This window comes from Zootermopsis nevadensis, unplaced genomic scaffold (assembly GCF_977971745.1).
Source record: "Zootermopsis nevadensis isolate Lab colony 2312 unplaced genomic scaffold, Znev_1.0 Znev_ptg000020l, whole genome shotgun sequence".
NCBI classification, from domain to species: Eukaryota; Metazoa; Arthropoda; class Insecta; order Blattodea; family Termopsidae; genus Zootermopsis; species Zootermopsis nevadensis.
In genome coordinates, this window is record NW_028259152.1 from 16,535,799 (window position 1) to 16,556,532 (window position 20,734).

A 20,734-nucleotide genomic window follows, 5' to 3' on the forward strand; every position below is an offset into this window, starting at 1 on the left:
GTCTGCCAACATTGCGCTGTAAACAAACGTGGTTGCCATAGTAAATACGTACAGGTGTACCAATAGTATCCAAATTTCCAGATTTAGTCATGCTCCAATAATTCCATAAACATTAGAGATACCTTTTCAAGCAGTTAAAGTAAACTGTTTTAAAATTTGTACATGCCTCAGTATAACTGTTTGTTATACAGTAGATTTGGTGCTTAACAAGCTTTACGAACCAATGTCGTTATGGTAGCAATGCTCAATTGCAATTGCAGAAACATCTGTCCCAGACTATTGAAATGACAGTAAGGATCGGAGCAGGGTCGTAGTGGGACAATGTCAACGTTTGTGCGAGATCCTTGTGGAATTGTTTGTATTTTGTTGACATATGTGGCTGTACTTTACGCCGATTACGTAGTAATAAGATGGATTATTTTGCAGACAATGCAAAACAGGTACCATTTACAGTATGGCTAGCCCGTATTCATATACTAATCGTAGAGAGTTTACGTTGTACATTTTTACTAATTACTCGTGCATTGAAGATCGTATTGTGATATTTTTTTAAAAATGTGATAAGGGTACCCGATTTAGTATTAAATATAGCAACGTTTTCGCCAAGATAATAATGATGGTTATGCAGAAACATAAAATGAAAAGAAAAGTGCAAACGATTTGTCTTTTTGAACGTACTAAAGGCATTCAAGTAATTCATCGAGAAAGGATGTAGTGACCTGTTGAGATAAAAAATATGGGACTTTGTTATCATTTATGATTATGAACAAACATCGGAATCTTAGAGCATAGAGCATGTTTGCAAAGAATTATTCCATTTTAATGTTTTGATTTGCGTATGATTTCAGTTTATGGGGACCATTCCATGTAGTTGTCTTCAATACCATAGTTTTTCTCCTTTCCATGGCTCATTTGAAAGCGGTGTGTTCAGACCCAGGAGTTGTTCCTCTGCCTCAGAACAGAGTTGACTTCTCTGACATTCACTCAGGTTTAGTATGATTGTTTATAGTACTACCTGTATTTAACTGATTACTGTGCAGCATGAAGGTGGAAATGAAATTCTGACTAACATCACACCGTGGATTCCGTTTTCAGTATCGTATACTGGGATTTATGTGCCTCGGTCCTGATGTGTTTTCTCTCAGTGGAACACATTATAGAATACATACATAAAGTTTTGTTTTGCGTACCTGTTTGGTGGGATGTTTTGTGGTTTCAAGGTCTACCAGCACTCCTTAATATGTCACAGTTTTTATTTTCTGTGGTTTGCTATGAACCTCACATCACACTCCCTGCATATACAGTACAACACTGATTATCTGGGGCCAAATTATCCATGGAGAGGATTATCTGTGTATCCTCTTGTGCTGGTTACAGTCTTGTACTATTTGTGGCTGGTGGATCGTGCATATTTGTCAGCACGTGCACGTTATGTTTATGTTTACAGATCATTGCTATCAAGTCATCTTTTGTTCTAGATTGAATTTCACCACATTTAAGATGTTTGTTTGGTGGTAGCAAGTCATTTGACAATCCCCTTTCTCTTACAAGTCATTTATTACCTCCAATTTGGCTCAAAATTTTAAAGTATGGCAGTGGACCCTATTCTGACTTCTTGGTCTAAATATTAGATGTAGACATTTCATCCAATTTTATTTTCTAGTTTCTACACTGTTACTGTGTAAGTTCAGTACAAGAATTATTTCTTTACTTTGCCATCATACCTCAGTCAGTAGCATGTACACCTGCAGTGCGGATGACCTGGGTTTGGTTCCCAAGTAGGCTGTTTTTTAATCACTAGGTCTTTAAAGGCGATTGGATTTTGCTGCCCCAGGACAGGGTCAGGTGGAGGGCTTTGGTTAATTTGGTGATGAACCTTCAGGTTCCCTAAGCCATGTAGAAAGTTAGTTTAGTTAGGTCTGTAATGGCTGTGGATGTGGTAAAATGTCTTCTCATTTTTAAGTTTTTGTATATTTGTATTCTTTTATTTTTCTTCTTTCACATTTGAGGGTGAAAGAACCTATGTTGTTTTTACAACTTCTGCTTCCTCATCAAGCACATGGTAATTTACATTTTGAAGTTCAAGGTTCCCCTTCCATTGCATCAGAATTCATGTTTTGTTGTACATACTCTCAAGACTGACAGTTGTCTGTTTGTATGTTTATTATCTTTATCATTCCCTGTGCTTGGGTTACTCTTATCAAAGTGGAATTCTCCAGCCTCACACATGCAAACGTTTTGGGGGTTCTGTCACCGTCAAAGGTAAATCAAACATTAGTGACTGAATGACTGAATTGGATGGGTGCCTAACTGACCCTTGCACCATGACCATTAATTCATCTTTTGTGCTTCCCCATTATCTTCAACCTGCTGACATCCCCATACCTCCCATGAAGTACAGTGTCTTGCATAGAGGAATCTCATTGTCTTCTCAGCTTTCCCGGGTTGTCTGATACTGTCATCTGCCTGAGGTGGTGTACCGTTGGCTCCCTGCTGAGAGGAATCAACTTTCAAATGGAGGCCCTATGTTGGAGGGCTCTTTTTAATCAATTTCTTTGATTTCCCATTTACTATTTGTTGTCTTCTCAGCTTTGGGGTTGCCTGATAGTGTCAACTCTCCAAGGTGGTTTGCCAGAACTGCTGGCCTGCATATAGGTCCTTAGTCTCTTAGAATCCCTATGTCCTCAGGGTTTACCTCTTTAATTATTGTATTGTCCTCGGACTTAGGCACTCTGGTCAGGGCCTTCCTGGACTTGGATGTTCCATTTACCCTCACTGCCATAAACTTCCTGTACCACTTTGGCACTTCCAGACACTCAGTCTTTGCCAGATGAGGCCTGCCTATGTTGAAGGCTACATATTGCAGGTCACCTTTGTCTACAGGTTTGCTGCAACCACGTGCTCTGTGTTGTGGTATGCCAGAACTTCTGACTCCCAGAGATGTGACCTTTATAAAAACAACCGGTGAGCCCCTGTTCCCGGTTTCCTTCTCAGCTTCCTGGATTGACTGATATTGTCAGCTCCCCAAGGAGGAGGAGCGTTAAAATGAAGACTGTGTCTGAGAACTCCTTTATATTGGTTCCACCATTGCTCTTTAGCTGTGTGTAGTTGCTTCTTCGGTATATTTGCTTGTTCTCGCCATATCTGGAGTGCACATCCTGAGGATGCTGCATCATACTGTTGTGACGAGCAACTCATTTAGCACAGGCAGATATATATTTAGATTGAGATTAAAGAGTATTGTAAGAGCATACAGTGTACAGTTAATAGGCACATTTGGCTGACAGAATTATAAATTACAGACTAACATTCATGCTCTTCAAATTCCTTATAATCAAAGAAAATTTAGGTAATGTGGAGTCTGTGTTTATATATGGGCCCGTAACAGTTTATGGTAACTGAAGTAACTTTTGTAGACTCCTCCTTGCAGATCAAGTGACATGGACATGGCATCTATTACTGTATATTTATTGTAGTTAGTACTTAATGGTATACACCCCTAAAAAATTTCATGCTCTTGTGTGAAGTGGTCATTAAAATTGTCTGATCAAAATTAAAATTGAAATGGCTTAATGGGCATTCATAAAATTTTCAATTATCACATTGAATCAAAACAGATTTATCTGTTCCTAAAATTGTTTCATACATATGGAAAGATGGAGCAATTTTAATAGGCTTTCCACATGGTTGTGAATGCACTTGAGAATAATTTGGTTATAACTTGATAACATACTTTATTCTGTATACATATATTCCTGATGACTGTAATGTATTCAAATGAGAATTTAAATATGTTAATTTTAATGATATTTTTATTATTAATAATTTATTTATGTAGGTTCCTCTGGATCTCTCCAACGGGAGGATTGGACAGTATGTACCCGATGTGAAACGTACCGACCGCCAAGGGCGCACCACTGCCGTATCTGTAATCGTTGCATCCGAAGGATGGATCATCATTGTCCTTGGTGAGTTCCATTAGTAATATATGTTTTTGGTTTTACTGAATAATAATCTACATTCATACCTGGCAGTAGGTAAGTTTTTGTAGAATTAGTCTAAGTTGGTTTGTGGTAATTTGTAAAGCACTTACAGTTGTGAAAAGTAATAAGCAGGATATGTCTTTACCTGCGAATTTTGATCCCTAAATTATAAGTTTTCAATCTTGTATTTTAATTGTATTTATGCAGAAATGTTACATTTCTCCACAACTGAAATTAATGTTGCAGTTGTCTGTGTGATATGTTCGTAGCTGAATTATATCCATTTAATTTGTACCGTTGTAAATATTTTATGTATTTGTTTCTTTGAGACAGAGTCTGTACTGTTCGCGACTGTAATCTTGAGACTCTTGGGGTGAGAAAGTGGGGTGAAGGAGGAAGGAGGAAAGATAGCGTATGCTATGCAGCAACCTTTGACACTTCAGACTTCCTGCATTCCTTGCAAGTCTCAAGATTACAGTAATGAACAATACATGGTAGCAAATCTAAAACTTCTTGACGATGGTGAAGAGTCAATTGAATAAAATTTTTGGATATTATTCATCGTCTAGTAAATATAAAACGTAAAACGACGTTTCGGAGATGGGACTCTTATCTCCGTCTTCAGGTTCCTACACAGTTGGGCCCACTAGATAGAGCTAATCCCTATCTCCGGACTCGTTTTACGTTTTATATTTACTAGACGATGGATAATATCCAAAAATTTTATTCAATTAATACATGGTAGACTCAAAACTTTTGTGAGCTTTTGACCATGTGAGCTCACATGCGCAGTAGCACATCCCACCTTAAAAATAGTTCCTTCTTGCTGTTACACATTTCTACCAGTGGCTGTACCACTGCTGTAAGCACTCCCACAGGATTTTTTCTGAAACTGCTGTAAGTGTCACACAGTCCCTTTCACCTCTTCTGACAGGAACCTAGATCCTTTTTTGGAGATTTTTCATGCTTTCTAACATGTAGTAATCAGTGGATGCTAAAGCCAGAAAATAGGGACATAATTTAAGCACAGTGATACCGTTATCTGTCAAAGGACACTGATGAGCTTGAACTGTTGCTTTGTCACGACGGAGCAACCAGTTTCCACATTCCCAAAGAACGTCTCCAGCATCAGCTTCCCTTTTGAATGGTCTATACTAAAGTATGCTTCCTGAGTAATGAGAGTGACTTGCGGTACAAGGCTTGACATTTGGAATGTGGGTTGAAAAGCTACTATCACGTTTCATCACCCATCATAACTCTGTTCACAATGCATGAATCAATGTTTGTTATGTCAATAATGTCCTTGCTAATGCAGGAAGATTACAAAATCAGCGTAATTGATATTTTAAGGACTGGTATTATTTTCAAGCTTCATATTTATGCCTGTTGCTCTCGGTAGACTAGTGGTTAGAATGCTCACCACTGGACCCAAGGTTCACAGGTTCAATCCCGGCCGAGGTCAGAGGGGAAGTAAAGCCGGCGGTCCCACGTCGTAGATTTATGGCATGTAAAAGAATCTTACGAGCATGATATGACATGTTTCGTACGTAAAATTCAGCGGCCATTTCTCACCCAAGTATCCTGATTTACTGCTAGATGGCTCTGGCAGTCAAATCAGGATTGAGTAGAAATTGTGCAGAGTCAGTGGGCTGGTCACTCACTACTCACAAATGCACGCTTTAAAGACGAAGAATCCTCCTGAGTTGGGAGGTCGTGGCCTGAAAATGGGCTGAAGCACCACAGATGATGATGATATTTATGCCTATGAAAGTAACTTATGGTTTATTGTATATTTTCAATTTTTAGTTATTAACAAGAAATCAGGTATATTATGGCAATCTACCGCGAAGTATGTAAGAAAGGAAATAGTAGAACATGAACTCTTCCATATATTTCATGGATTTTATTGTACAAAACTGAGACATGGGTAACCAGATATAACCCAGGCACTAGATTGGTTATGAGTGATAATGAAACTTCTTTTATTTGTTTTATATTCAGTAATAATACCACTGATACTGTATTTTTTCACTACAAAATAACATACATGTCACTTTGTACTGTGTTTCTACATTACATTTGTATTGTACAGGACGATCATAAAGTCACGCAACCCATTCCCGACACATTCTATTTGTCATAAAATAAATTACATTGAAATCAGAAAACAATGTTATGTTAAGAGTCAGATGTCGGCTGCATTCTGCAATGCATGCATCCACTCTCTTCCTCATGTCTGATGAAAGCCAGTCAAGTGTTTCTGCAGTGACATTTGAAATGTACAGCACTTCATATTCTGCTGTTTGGTTGCTAATGTATCCACTTGGGTGGAACCATGCATCATCACAAAATGAAAACTTTATGAAACGTGTCTTTGTGTCTACACCCCCTCAAATGAACACTGTAAACCATCTGCAATACTGAAGCAATTTTCCCTTAAGTTTGTGCATGATATGTACGCAGTATGGATTATGGATGAAGTTTTAAAATATTTGTAGTCGTATATGTACGCTTCCATGAAGGTCAACCGGAACAATTTCTGTCCTGCGCATTTCCTCTGCCATGGAAACAGTTCACCAGATGAGATACTGCCAATTTGTTTTGCACAGGAAGATCAGGAAATGTGTCCCTTAACTCATTTTGGCATGTAAGGTAAGTATGAGATGCCAGGTAGCATTTGACAATAAACACTTATTGCACTTGTGAAAAAGACATCCCTGCACTTTGACTGTTTGAAGACAACTGGCAGACTAGCATGAGAAAGTTATAACATGACGTGACCTGCGTGGACTGTTGTATAGTCACAATGATATTGTTTGTTTGTTAATCAAATCAACTGTATTGAATTGCAACCATCAATAAATATTGTAATGTGGGTTTTGTGACTTTTTGGTCACTCTGTACTTTGCCCAGCATTGAGCGCTATTTATTTTCTATTCTAACCGTAACTTCTTTATCGCGCGGTCTGAGGCATCATGCTTCGGACCAATGATATGGAATGCGCGCTGGTTCGAGTCTCGGGGAAAGAAATTTCTCACGAGATTTTCGACCGGTGTATGGGACCGGTGCAAACCCAGGATCGTGAGGAAATTGGGGAGCTACAATGAGTAGCGTAATCCGGTCCTGAAAACTAGCAATGGCTGGGGGTTCGTCGTGCTGACCACCTGTCACCCTATATCTGGTTGGATGATCATTCACTTCTGCTTAGGCATGTGAACGTGAGGCCAGCAGCCAGCTAGTCGGCTTTGGCTCTCAGAGGGCTGTTACGCCACGGATTATTATTAAGTATATACTAAGTTTTAAATGAAAGGGATTTGCAGGTTATGGTTTGCTATTGTTGAGATCATCCCTTATGCTTGAATCTGAGAATTTTGTGAACTCTGGAGTAGCCACTGGACACAGAACATTCAATGATTCAAAGTGCATCCAAGTAATATTTATTAAACATCGCTCTTAGGAGGTCTTGGTTCAAATCTTGGCCTGGAGACTATCTATCTTGATGGAGATGTTTCATGGTTTTCCTCTGTACCTCCAGACAAATGCTGGGATAGTACATGTAGGCCATAGTTCCTTTCTTCCATATTTTTCCCTTTCCCCAAATTATCCCAACATTTTACAGCATGTAACCTAAGCATTGTTACATAAACAAAGAACCAATTAAGCTATGTTGCCTTTACAGGATCAACAACTGTGTGGGTGAACAAAACCAGAAGTATTTCATCCAGTTTCTTGTTTATGTTGGTGCTCTAGCAGCTTATGCCATTGTCCTAGTGGTGCTTTCATGGGTTGTTGAATGCCCTGATTGTAGCAGTGAGATTTCTGTCAAGCAGAGTCGCATGTAAGTTAAGTGCTATTTTTATTTGATATCACTGATACACCTTAATCAGAGTGTCAGAAATTTTAGATCTTATTTGTAGGTCCTATGTTCACGCATCTGACCACAACTTTCAAAGTCAGATGACACAAAGTTCTGAGTTCACAATTCCATTCTTAACATTCTTTGTAGATTTCTAAAATTGACTGGGGTACTGGATTACATTTATTCAGTTGTCTCTTATCACACTCTTTGGTTCTGCTTGCCATGGTTTTATAGTTTATAGACTTCATTTAAGTTATACAGTTTGGGGATTGGTGGTTTTTGGTGTTGAGAGGTACAAAAAACAGTCTTACTCAAGTAAAATTTTAGTATGGAGAATTTAGTAGACTTTTGAGACCAGATATGGAGGGTAGTTGCAAATATACTGAATATGTAGTCTGAAACAGCTGACAAGGAATGGGACTAACAGCTGCTTATATTTATATTTTTATTAAGTTTATAGTTTAGATGCGTCATGTTTGTGTTTAAAATTCAAATATATATTTATTATTCAAGTCTATACACAAACCTTTTAAATATTGATGTTAAAATTTAAAATTGATATTAATATTCTGCGCCATTCATCGTTATCTCGATGTTACAATATTGCGCTATATATTACAACATCTTATATCTTAATTGCATCATGCTTGTGTTTCAATACAATACTTTTATTTTCCGTCGTTTACACAAGCTTATTGTTAAAATCATATAAAATTTCACATAAAATTGTTACATTTTAAAATTGACGACATGTTTCGATATACAATCTTATCATCGTCAGGTCTATCAAAATTAAAATTAAAATCTGGTGTATCTGTTGCTCTGCTTATATATTGCTTTTGTTTTTACTCGTTTTTATTACATCTCCAGGCTTCTTCGATTTTATTTTTGGAGACGCGCCTGGGTGCCTATATCGGGTTGTGTATGAGGTGCGTGCGGACACGCACCTCATACACAACCCGATGAAGGATGAAGGATGTTCAAAATTACTTGATAAATGGAAGCAGGATAAACTGAAGTGGTTGCAAAATCCAAACCACTGAATAGAGTAATATGGACAATGTGAGATGTGAAGATGGACGAATTTTTGAGAAATAAAGAAAGGACGAGAATTCTTATATGTCAGAATTAATGAATTTGGAATGAGCAGTAAGAACAAATACATGCTCTCCCAAAAATATGTATACACACATTCAGTGAATAAAATAAAGACATTTTAATAAACTAAACCATTACATATGTTAGCATTGGCACTTGGTGAATTAGAAAATGTAGTGTAGTTGTTCAAAATGACCACCATTAGCTTTGTGGCACAGTTGACGGTGGTGAGCAGCTGACTGACAAGCGGTCACCAAAGTTGGTACTGGGATGGCTGTCCAAGACCATTCAGTTTCTGAAATATTGCCAGCTTTGTGCTGTGTATTGCATGCACTGAATTTTCACTTTGCATTAGTGAAGACTCATCTCCATCCTTCCTTTTTCTTTTGTCAGATTAAGGTTTGGACTATGTATGGTTATGGTTGAGCGTAGGCATGGTCACAGAATGAATGTCTATTGGCCTTCTTTGTTTTCAGTCTGCACTGTGTGATCCTAGTTCTGGAGAGCGCGCTATTCGGCATTTTTGTTTCTGCAATCCTCGTGGATCAGTTCCAAGCCATTTTTAGTGATGAAACAGCTGTTGAGCAAGTTCAGCATCAAGGGCCATTTCGACCACACAAACCTAAGCTTGCGCTCCTAACAGAAGTGTGTGGTCGAGGACACCCGGTATTGTGGCTCCTTCCTTGTGTGGGAGTGTCTCGCCACATGGACGAACCACTTCTCAGTCATGATGTGTGAAGTTTAACGTATTGCGAGGTGAGGCCGGGTGAGAACCGCTTGTGATTTATGATTGTCTTACAGGAAATTTAATGAGAAGAAACAGTCATTACAGGGGTGTTTGTTTCTGTTCATTTAGATCCAGTTTCATCATCATTCAGATATTAATTTATGGTATTTCCACTTCGGTTACATTTTCTTTATGCCGGTCTGTTTGGAGCTATCGCTGGACCTTTTGACATTTTTAATGTAACTCCAGCTACCATTCAAGTGCTAAAATGGCATTCAGGTAAGGTTGTAGTTTTTATACAATGTTAAGTATTATTTTTAATTTTTTAGGTATGTCAAGGAGATGCTTTATCACCATTGCTTTTCTAGTTTTTCTTAGAGTATGCTGCAGCAACTCTCCTTATGTAGAACCTGGAACTGTTCTTGACCTTTCTTCATACTATGACTTCCTTTGACACACTAGCCAAACATTCCAGAAGGTTCGAGTGATTGTGTGGATAGACCTCAGGTTGTATAAGATAGCATACAGTGAAAGGCCACAGGAGGAGAGTGTGACAGCTCACAGAAATTTATCACGAGCCACTGTAACGAGTCCTTGTGACAGTATTTATTTGGTATAACTTTGGGTATGTGGCTATCCTGACTAAGGTTTTCCATAGTTTTGTTCAGTGCCTTCAGATAGATGCCAAGATAGTACCTTATATTAGGCAACAACTACTTAATTTATGTCCTTTCCAGATCATTAGACTTTGATAATCACCATATCATTCAACACTATCTAGTGTGGGCTGCTGAGAGTATCATTAAATATACCACATATAAATTAATTGATAGGTATTGGAAAAATACAGAGCTAATTTGAAAATTGATGGGAAGAAGTGAATGCACTTTGCAGTCAACCGCTTGTCCAGAAACTGTGCACATATACCAGGGTAACAAGTCATGTGGTACATTTTATCATGGTACATTCAGCTTTCCTTGTCAAAAGGACTTCCTCCCTGTAATTTAACCATAACTGCGATGGAGAAAAGCATTTCCTTATTTCTGTGATGTAAATGCCAGAGATTAAAGGCTAACAACCCATTATTTTTGTACAGTGTAATACATCATTAATGTTTTATACAAACACCTTAAGTTTAGTTAAATAGTATTAAAAATATATTAAAATAGGCCGTCAATCACAATATAAGATAATTTAAAGGATTAAAATATCATTTTACGTTCCTTATCGAGTACTCGATTTACATGTGGAACATTTTTTAATATATTTTTAATACTATTTAAATAAATCACAATATGACTCATCTACAATATCTTAATTTTATTTGTTTTTTTTCTGGTATAATATTTTTAAATCAGAAACTAGACAGTCTTCTTTTGCCTGAATCTATGAGCTCATACATCATAGCATAATGATTGGTAGCAGTAATATTCAGGAATTTCAGCTGTGTGGTTACTGAGGGCCAATACAACATTCTCTGTGACATTGTAGTAGCTCGTAAGACAATTCTGGTGCTACTAAAAATAGTGTCATGGTGATTCTGCTGTGTCACACTGCCAGTATTTGTGTGAATTATTAATGGAACCTAACTCGAGCTGAAGAACATGCTTTAATATTTATAAAACTGAATTTTGAAATGTGGGTATATCCTAACTACTTCATATGTAGTTAGGTTTCATAATATGCAGTATTATCCAGAACTAAGTGTAGTAGTGAAGTGAAGTGTAATCTATTATTTTCAAATGATGTGGTAGTTTGGATGTTGGTGTGTTTTCATATCACTTTATCAGAAGTACTGCAAATAAATATATTTGCTTTGTGACTTCTTTTATTATGGGGATTTTTTCTTTTTAACCTTTTGCACACAGTGGATGTTGCCAAAAATTGCATAATCATGTAACTATACTCCCAAGAAGTCTTAAGCTGTAATGCATGAATTGCTCAAGGATTGTAAGGCTGTTACCATAATTTTTGGTGACATGTAGATTTATGATCAAGCAACGTGATGCTAGGCTGAGATTTGTGCTAAACAAATCATTGACAAGGCTTTGTTTGGAATTACTGGACTGAATTTTGTTGGCCGTAAGATTTTCGCTGAAAGTTACAGACCAACATGTGAATGACTAGAAGTTGTCAAAAAGTTAAGAATACTGAAGTCTGTATTGGACGTAAGGAGTTTTTTTTGCTTCAAGGGCATTTTACTGAATTCAATGCTGACTTCACAGTGGTTATTGTACCCTTGCATGTGCTGAGTGAGAATAATGTTTAATTTGTTTGGGTAAGGAACAGGATGAATCCTTCCATATTTTGAAACATCATTTGCTATGCATAGTGGATTATTGCAGTAGATATTTGGATGTATATATCACAAACTCTGCAATGACAGTGAGAGTTATGGAAATTTTGATTTTTGTCACCAGCTATCCTGGCGTCTGACAATGGTTCATACTGTGCAGCAGAATCTTTAAAGAAATTCGTAACTATTTGGGGTTTTAGACATCTGTTGATAACATCATCGTGGCCGCAAGCCAATGGCCAAATTGAATGTGAAAACAGAAGCCTATTGAATGAGTGGTTAGTTGAATGGTAGACTTACCTGTCTGCTTATAATACAACCCCTCGTCATACTACTGTCGTTTGGAAGTAAGGTACTATGGTACACGCACAATTTCCTCTTCTTAATTTCCAGTAGTCGAACATGGTTGATGAACCTGTTATAGATCTGTATCAGTTAAAGAAAGTGCTGGGAAACAGGATTGAATCAGAAGAAAATCACAGCTCCTATTCACATCTTTTCAGCTGATATTGTTCTTCATAAGATTGTGCTGTTATATAAATTCAGCCATCACCTGTAAAGTCATGGAGCATTATGGAATAAGTATTAATATTCACATGCAAAGTGCCTCACAGTTGGAGTGCAATACTTCACAACTTTTACAAGAGATGGGCCAAAATCATATGACAGCTTCTCCTTATATGGCCATATTGCATGAAAAAGTGCTGCCACAAACCTATACTGGTACAATCTGTGAATAGATTGAGGTTAGGTCCAACTTAGAAGGGCTTTACACCAAAAGTTCTGGTCAAGAATTGCTTTGAGTAGGCCCATCATATGCCAAAACAAACTGAAAACTGCTCATAGTTGTGAAGAAAGAAGACCAAGGTCAACCAAGTTATCAGCTCAGAAGAAATAGTTGTAGAAGAGGACAGGAGAGATATGGATATGGCTATGCATTTTATTCATCAAGGAATCAGTGGGATAGAAAATTAAATGGTGACAGCATTGAATAATGTTTTTGAAAGAAACTACAGAAAATGTGACACTAAAAGGAAAATAAGAGAATGTAGATAAAATGTGCTATAAAATATCATTTACCAAAGGTAATTAAGAGAAAACAGTCTCCATTTAAGGTGGGTGGTGTTAACATAAAACATGTTGTTAGACTCGTCGTCACCTGTGTAGTGTCTTTCATGCCGTGGATTGCACCTTTGCAGGATTATAGAAATGAAATGTGACAAGATTGGCTTTCTAGATTTGCCTTCATCGTCCTGATTCTAATAGGTGCCAAGCATTGCCACCAACACAAAAGTAGTTTACTGCCAACACAACATACAAAATACTACAATCATGACTATTATGTTAATAATATTAATTACTATAAGTTTAGACTCTTGCTACCACAAGCCACATTTAGGACTAATTACTTTCCCATAAAATATATTGCACTCTGGTGTGTAGGCTTGCAGGAGCAGCCAGTTTGTTTTGTTATCAAAGTTGTTACATCATCAGAATCCCCTTGGCTATGACCTTAAAAGAACGTGCCGAAGGTGCACGATTACCTTATGTTCTGTGTGCTTATAATGTTACTTGTAGTCTTACATATGAAGTACTGCCCTTCAGTACATATTGGGAAATGTTGTTTAACCCTTTGGAGCCCACTTCACCATTACAGAGATTGGTTGGTTAAAACTGTTTAAGGAAGTAACCTCTGTTTACACTGAGAATCATACAAAACCCATAAATAAAAGTGCAGTTACTGATAAAGCAGCTGGTACATACAGAGTGTCCCAGAAAGATATATACACACATTCATTGAGTGAAGTGAAGCCATTTTAATAACCCAAACCATTACAAACATCGGCATTGGCACTTAGTGAATTATAAAATCTAGTGTAAGTGCTCGAAATGACCACAGTTAGCTTTGTTGCACAGTCGACAGTGGTGAGCAAGTGACCACCAAAGTTAATGCTGTGTATACATCTTTTTTAGACTCTCTGTATGGTTACCTTTTGGCTTTAAATTGTTAAACATCTGGATTTTGTCATTCCTTCTAATAATACAGCTGTACCTTAAGTGTATAAACAAAGCAAACTGTACGTGTGTCTTTTTAAAATGCTTTCGTATATGTATGAATTTATGTAACCACAGTTACAAAATGATTGGATTGTTGCCTTTTATAGATTTTGTAACCATAGTATGCCTGCTTGTTACTCAGTATTTGTGGGTGATTATTATGAAAATGTATGGAATAAACCAAGTTCATCAAATGTGTTGGACACGTATGTGTTGCATATTTTAGAATAATCCCTATTATTAAGTGCATTACATGCAGTTATTTTTATTGTTTGTCTGTCTGAATTCTGCCAGTGTGGCAAATCCATTTCTATATTATCCATGGATAGATAATTTATAGCCCTACTAAGTTTGGTAGAATTATATTTTCTTAGAGGCTGAAATTCTGAAGTTATGAGAAATGATTCAATGTAGTTTATACTTAATGTACCATTCATGTACTTTTCTTTGGATTCTGTTTAAGCCAGTCAGTGGTAAAATGTCTGATGTCTGATTTCAGAGGCTTCTAAACACATTGGTACAATAATGGAATTTTACAGTGTATACAGTTGAGCATAATGAAACATAATTTATCTAATTTGGTTTACTCCATACAATATGTGAATATTGTACAATAACAGTAGCAACAGAGAATTTTCATATCAACCTTATATTGTACTTTCATTGAAGGAGAATGAGATGAATCAATGAAAAGACTGTTCACATGGCTGCACTAGAATAGAGCAGTATAAATCCTTAATATAAGCATTTCTTAAAGAAGTGAATTACAGTTTAAATATGTGGAAGAAGAAGAAGAAGAAGAAGAATATCAAACTTCATGTTGAATAATTTATATTATACTAAGACTATTCTGCACTGTTACTAGGAGTAGATGTAATGATATTCTTTATTGAAATTCATGTGGGGTGAATGATTGTTACTAAATAATTCATTCTGGTGTCACCATTTCTATATGTTGATTCCATAATGAATGCCAAAATGTTTCGCAGCAAGGTAGTTTTGGCTACTATTTTGTGGATTAAACCTGCAGTAAGCAGATATATATAATTTGTATATGCATTTTGTTGTTCAGTATGTCCTGTATGAGATTATTGAGTCAGTGATGGCTTTTAAGATGATTTTAGGATATTTTTCTAACATTTTCCTGGAGATAAACACCCTCTCATCCCTTGAAGGATTAAATATTTATCTTTCAAATGTAATACATAAAGCAAATCACAGAGGTTGCTGTAGCTAGTTTCCGATTCTATCTGTCCAGAAGAACGACACTCTCCTCTGATATATCCCATACTGAAAACAGTGTTTTTCAGCTAACATGTTTATCTAAAGAAGGTTTCAGGCACTTAGAATCTCTCAAAAACAAACACAGGTCCTGAAGATGATGGGCTTCTGGGATGTTGCACTGTGTAGTCTTTGACATTTCATCATTAAGGCAGTGATTGCATAATGATGGAAACATCAAGCACCTCTGAAACATCAGTCAACTTCTACCATTCAGCACATTGCAGCATTGCAGAAGACGGTAATCTTCGTTCTTGCTGCCGTAAGAATCTGAAACCTCACCAAACACAGGACCTGGTTAACAATGCATACTGAATCAGATGCATAGACATTTTATTGCAAGACACAGAATAATTTGATAGATTTTTCCATCTGAATCAAGAGAACAAAACTTATTGATCATTTTCTTTATGACAGATTTTTAGTAGGAGCATCGGAATGTTTCCCTTGATGACCAATGTACATATCAGCCCCAAGCAGCAGGTCCAGGATGTACAGTGGTTTTTTCTCCAGGATAAACCAGCTGGAGCATAAAGCTGATTATTTGATTTTGTTCAGTGCTCTGGTGGATGATGTATGGCAGTTTTACTTCACTTCCCAAACGCATTTCCTTGACATGGTGATGTTTTCTTTACTCTTGCTTTAAAGTGTAATAAGAAGGCAGCCTTTTGAAAAAGTAAGTCTGAATCTCTCAGTCCAGTTAAAAATAACCAACAGCATTGACCCTTTCTTCTGAATGTCACAGAGCTGGAGTATCTAAAAGATCTCTTCAATGAATATGGTGATATAATTACAATTTATTAAGCCATGGAAGTGAAACTTGTTTAGCCAGGATCATTTATTGTAAATTGTTTTCATACTGTTTCTTTCCTTAAAACGTGCACAGTTTGTATTTATTTCTGGTAACACAACATTCATACACAGTAGTGCCTTGTTACCATTTAAATTAAAATAAATTTTCTTTCCTATTCTTCAATTTGCGACAGTACACTTGGAAGTGATGTTTTCATTACAAGAACATCATAATTTTATAAAAATGGGTTTACACCAGATTTAATAACATGTTCTGTTAACAACTATTCATATTGATCAGTCTGAAAGTGGATAACATCACATCAAGAGGGCACTTATTTCAGGCTTCAAAATATTTAAATCTATTGCAGTTATTGGAAGCCCAAAAAACAATATTATATACACCTGTTTATACACAGCTGTTTTCATAATAATGAACCAATGGATTGATTTGCAAATCTATGATTAATCCTTTTCCTTTTGGTTTATATTTAAACAATCATTCTTCTGTGTGTGCGTATACAGATGACCGAAGGTCCTCAGTGGTTGAGAATTGGAGGGACATATATTTTCTAATGATTATCTCAAACACCAAAAAACTGCACAAGGACCAGTGTTACTAAGTGACAGGTGGCTTGTGCATTGCATAGAATAAGTTAAACGTATGATTCCGCTTATTTAAATGAACTTTCTTATATGAGTATATGTCGATGGTACTCCGTAATCAGTGTTGTTGAAACTCCTTGAATAACTAGGCATAACTTGAGAAATGACAAGACACATTTCTTCCACTGATCTCAAAAACCAAATTTCAGAGTGGCAAGTGTTTGCGAGTTAGATGCCTAGTGTATAGCATGAATTTACTGCCATGTTTATCAGAGTCAGTAATGCTCTATAAGTGGCACTGCTGACCCACTCTTATCAGGCAGGTAGATGCCAGAGAAGCGTAAAGAATGTAACTCCAGGCATCAAACAAAAATGTTTTATCAGAACCTTAATGGTTCAAACAATATATATGTTGTTTAAACTACTGATGAATATAGTACATTTGTACCTGGTTGTATATGTTTGTGTGTGTGTGTGTTTGGGGGAGGGTGGGCACATGCAAAAACTCATTGAGAGGAATGAATATTCTGTATTAGAAGTGGAAACATTTTGAGCAAGTCATTTCTATAAAATGCAATGCAGTGAGCACAGGCATAACTGTGTGGTCTGTAAATATTATCAAAGTATGTAGATATAGTGTGTATGTTGGCAATAAAATGCTGATCTTTAATTAGTTCATTCTGAATCCTCTCAGGATATCTAAATAATAAGAAGCACTATTTTGTGTTTGCTCGTATACAATAAAATTCCCAACACTGGAAACTCACAGTTCATGAAGCACTATTTTCTTAAAAATTTCTCTCATTTCAAAACACTCTGCTTGTTAGATGTGTCTGATAGAACACAATGTCATCAGAAGGGGTTATATTTTCTATAGAGTAATACACAAATCTGATCAAACATTGCTTAGAGCACCTCAATTCTCTTGGGAACCATATCTAATGTTGTTGAAGTGTTGATTTAACATTCAAGGGGCAAAGATTGTGACTTGGAATTTATGATTTTTTTTTACAATTTTGGGCACGGTTATACATAACTTAATACATGTTTGGATTCACATCAACACTGCTGTTCTTGTTGAACAGTGTTACAAAACAATTTTAAGCAACTGCCAGCACTAGCCTGCGAGGTATAGTGTGCACTATTCGTACTGTTATTTTGGTTTATGTTCCCTTTTTAGCCTAGTTAAGCATTGAATGTGAAGCAGATACATACACAAACGTCTTTTAGTTACATTTGCATCAGAAATGTTTGTTAAAGTTTGGATGCTCATCATATAACTTTTGACATTGAAATTCAGATTGAAATAAATTGTCACCAAATGTTCAAATCTCAAATCCAGTCTGCACAAGGTCCCCATGGTTCTCTGTCAATCTAGTGCTAAGCTACACAACATTTTTGCTACTTTTTAATTACTGGCCCTGTAGAACAGCAGAATGAGTTGTGCAGTTAAAGTGGAATTACGTTTCCACCTCAAACAATTCTCAGTCTGCAGATTTTTCTTTGGGAATTATGAAGGCAAGAAATTTTATACACACGCGCGCTTACACACAGACAGACATACATACATAACCAGAAACGAGCTGTTTATTCACTTTGTCACAAGATTGATTGATTGAAATAAAAACATTAAAGTAAATTGATAATTATGCAGACATTTGTAAGTAAACTTCATAAATAGATGTTGCTGTTGGTCGTCTGGGTTGTAACACTATATAGACTTATAAATTTATACCAAGTTTCAGAGGAACATACTGCCTCAATCTTTGTGGCAGAAGCAGAGGGGAGTATGTTCTTCTGAAACATTGGTATGTACCAACAAGTCCACATGGCACTATAACACAAATAACCAATATCAACACTTATAAATTGCATGTTATTATAAGAATAAGTATATTTGCCATGTAGCAACAAATTGTTAGAAGTAACAGCTAACAAAAATAAAATTACTGATTAATTTTTATTTATAGCCTTTTAAATGTATATTTTAATTGCTCACTTCTATCTTCATGTGATAGAAATGGGAATATTTTGATGTTTCTCAAAATGTTAACAGTGTAATTAAAATTCTAACTTTCTTAAGGATAAAACCTCATTCATTTGTGATAGATCCATCTGGCATTTGCTGGGATTATTTGCATATAAATAATAAAAATAAAATTATTTTCAGTACACCTTATAATTTATATAAGGAACCAAGTGCAATATTAATATACCAAAGCTAAAATATCAAATTATGCATGGTCATCTGACAAAATCTAATATGCTTGAAAATTTGGACATCCCCTAATTCTAACCATATCTGAATGGCAGTTGATGGCTCCAGCCAAAAGCTGGTGAGGTGGCAGGTAGCTCTAGACACAGATCATGTTTAGTTCTACAATTTGTCCTTTGGTTCTTTAGAACAGCAAATGCTTTCCAGACTATTATAACAGAAGGTGTTATAGCAAATATTATGAAGAATTTACCATTTGATTTCTACACACTGACTTTCAGTGTTTTTGTGTCCCTTCTGTTTGTGATAAAATCATTTTCAGAATAAATGGCTGTGTGGGTCCTTGTAACAGTCATTTACAGTTTTTTCCCAGGCTTCTAATTAATTATATTACTCTGATGTACATAGATAAATGTATAGTATTTTGTGAAGTACATTTATTTAATTCATCTGAGATTCATATTTGAAGTTTGTATGGGACTTTGGTTTGATGGTCAAAGTAATTTCATATTGCTATTTAAAGAAAACATTTTAAGCAACTCAGGTTTCAGTGTGAATATGACTAATTGGGTAATTAAATAAGGTTTTTTTTACTATGGAGGTTGTGTAATGTTGAATGGTAGGCTGTGTGAATGATAAAAAGAGTGTGGAATGGTGTGGTCTTGGCCTATTTTAAGGTAGTATCCCATCATTTGCTTGGAGTGACAGGAAAACCATTAAATTACTCATTCAGTATAGCCACTTTCCCTGAATTTCAGGACACCTGAATACAGATCAAGAGTTCAAACACTTCACCATGACATTTAGTATAATGAGGAATGTCAAACATTTTATAATATGTTTATGGTGTAAATAAATGTTTGGTACCCTGTTTGTAATGGGTTTCATACAGTTTAATATTATCATTGTCAGTGCTTGCATATATTCATGTGAAACAGTACAGACTGATTAGTGAGTATGTGACACATGTATTGATATATAAAAGATTTCATTGATATGGTAGTGAAGTGTACTGTAAAGGAGATCACAAGTAATCATCATATTTATTACCATTATGTACATCATCATTATTCATTTAACCAATAAGTATCAACATTATCTAAGTACTTTAAAATCTTACGTAGTAGGTCTGTGATGGGAATATATTCATTTTTATTATTCATTTGTTATATTACAGTTGAAGATTTGTATTTATTCTAAGAAAATTTTTGATGTGGTGCAACAAACTGAATCAGTTTTAGTATGTTGCATGACAGCAAAAATATTTTATTACATTTGTAATAAGTTATATAAACTGAGTATTGTTTCTGTTACATGTGTTTCACAATGATGCAATTTTTGTATATTTTTTATTGTTAAGTATATATTACATATTTAGTGTTTAAGGTTTGATTTTTTATTACATTGTCATTTGAATTTTTCAATGATAGTCACAAGATTTTAAAACAAGTGTCAGTGTTTCATAACATGGATATACCCATGTATTAAATGAAATGGAAAATGTATAGCCTGGTCATTGTTATTGTTGTTATTGTTATCATCATCCATATTAGGTAGGTCCTGGTCACCACGACATGGTACACCCTCAGGTTGCGAATGGAGGGACAGCCTCCAGTTATGGAAGTTAGCTGCGAATATATTGAATGAGCAGTCGTGGACAGCTGATAAGGGTTGGTCATAGGGCTTCAGTGTAAAAATGTTTTATGTTACAAAAACAACAGCAAAGCCTCGGAATAGGACAGATAGTGATATCTAGGAGGCTCTGTGGGGATGGGCATGTAGCATGCAGGGGGAGGCAAAGGGTGCATACAGAATTTTG

General features: G+C 36.1%; 1 protein-coding gene across 5 annotated transcripts; it reads left to right on the forward strand.

Annotated features, from left to right (window-relative positions):
• The first annotated feature begins 81 nt into the window (after positions 1 to 81).
• Dnz1 (DNZDHHC/NEW1 zinc finger protein 11) lies at positions 82 to 20,420 on the forward strand. Of its 5 annotated transcripts, none has more exons than XR_015535974.1 (6): positions 82 to 440; positions 849 to 988; positions 3,839 to 3,968; positions 7,663 to 7,821; positions 9,417 to 9,946; positions 12,088 to 20,420. XR_015535974.1 is itself a non-coding variant. In XM_022063676.2 (6 exons), exons 1-5 carry the CDS (start codon positions 322 to 324, stop codon positions 9,676 to 9,678), a joined length of 810 nt encoding a protein of 269 aa, XP_021919368.1. In that variant the 5' UTR covers positions 82 to 321; the 3' UTR covers positions 9,679 to 9,706; positions 9,797 to 20,420. The 5 variants fall into 5 exon arrangements, 3 of the variants coding, with proteins under 3 accessions (XP_021919368.1, XP_087208121.1, XP_021919367.1); XR_015535975.1 differs by having other exon boundaries at positions 15,720 to 20,420; XM_022063676.2 differs by having other exon boundaries at positions 9,417 to 9,706; positions 9,797 to 20,420.
• Positions 20,421 to 20,734: the final 314 nt, after the last annotated feature.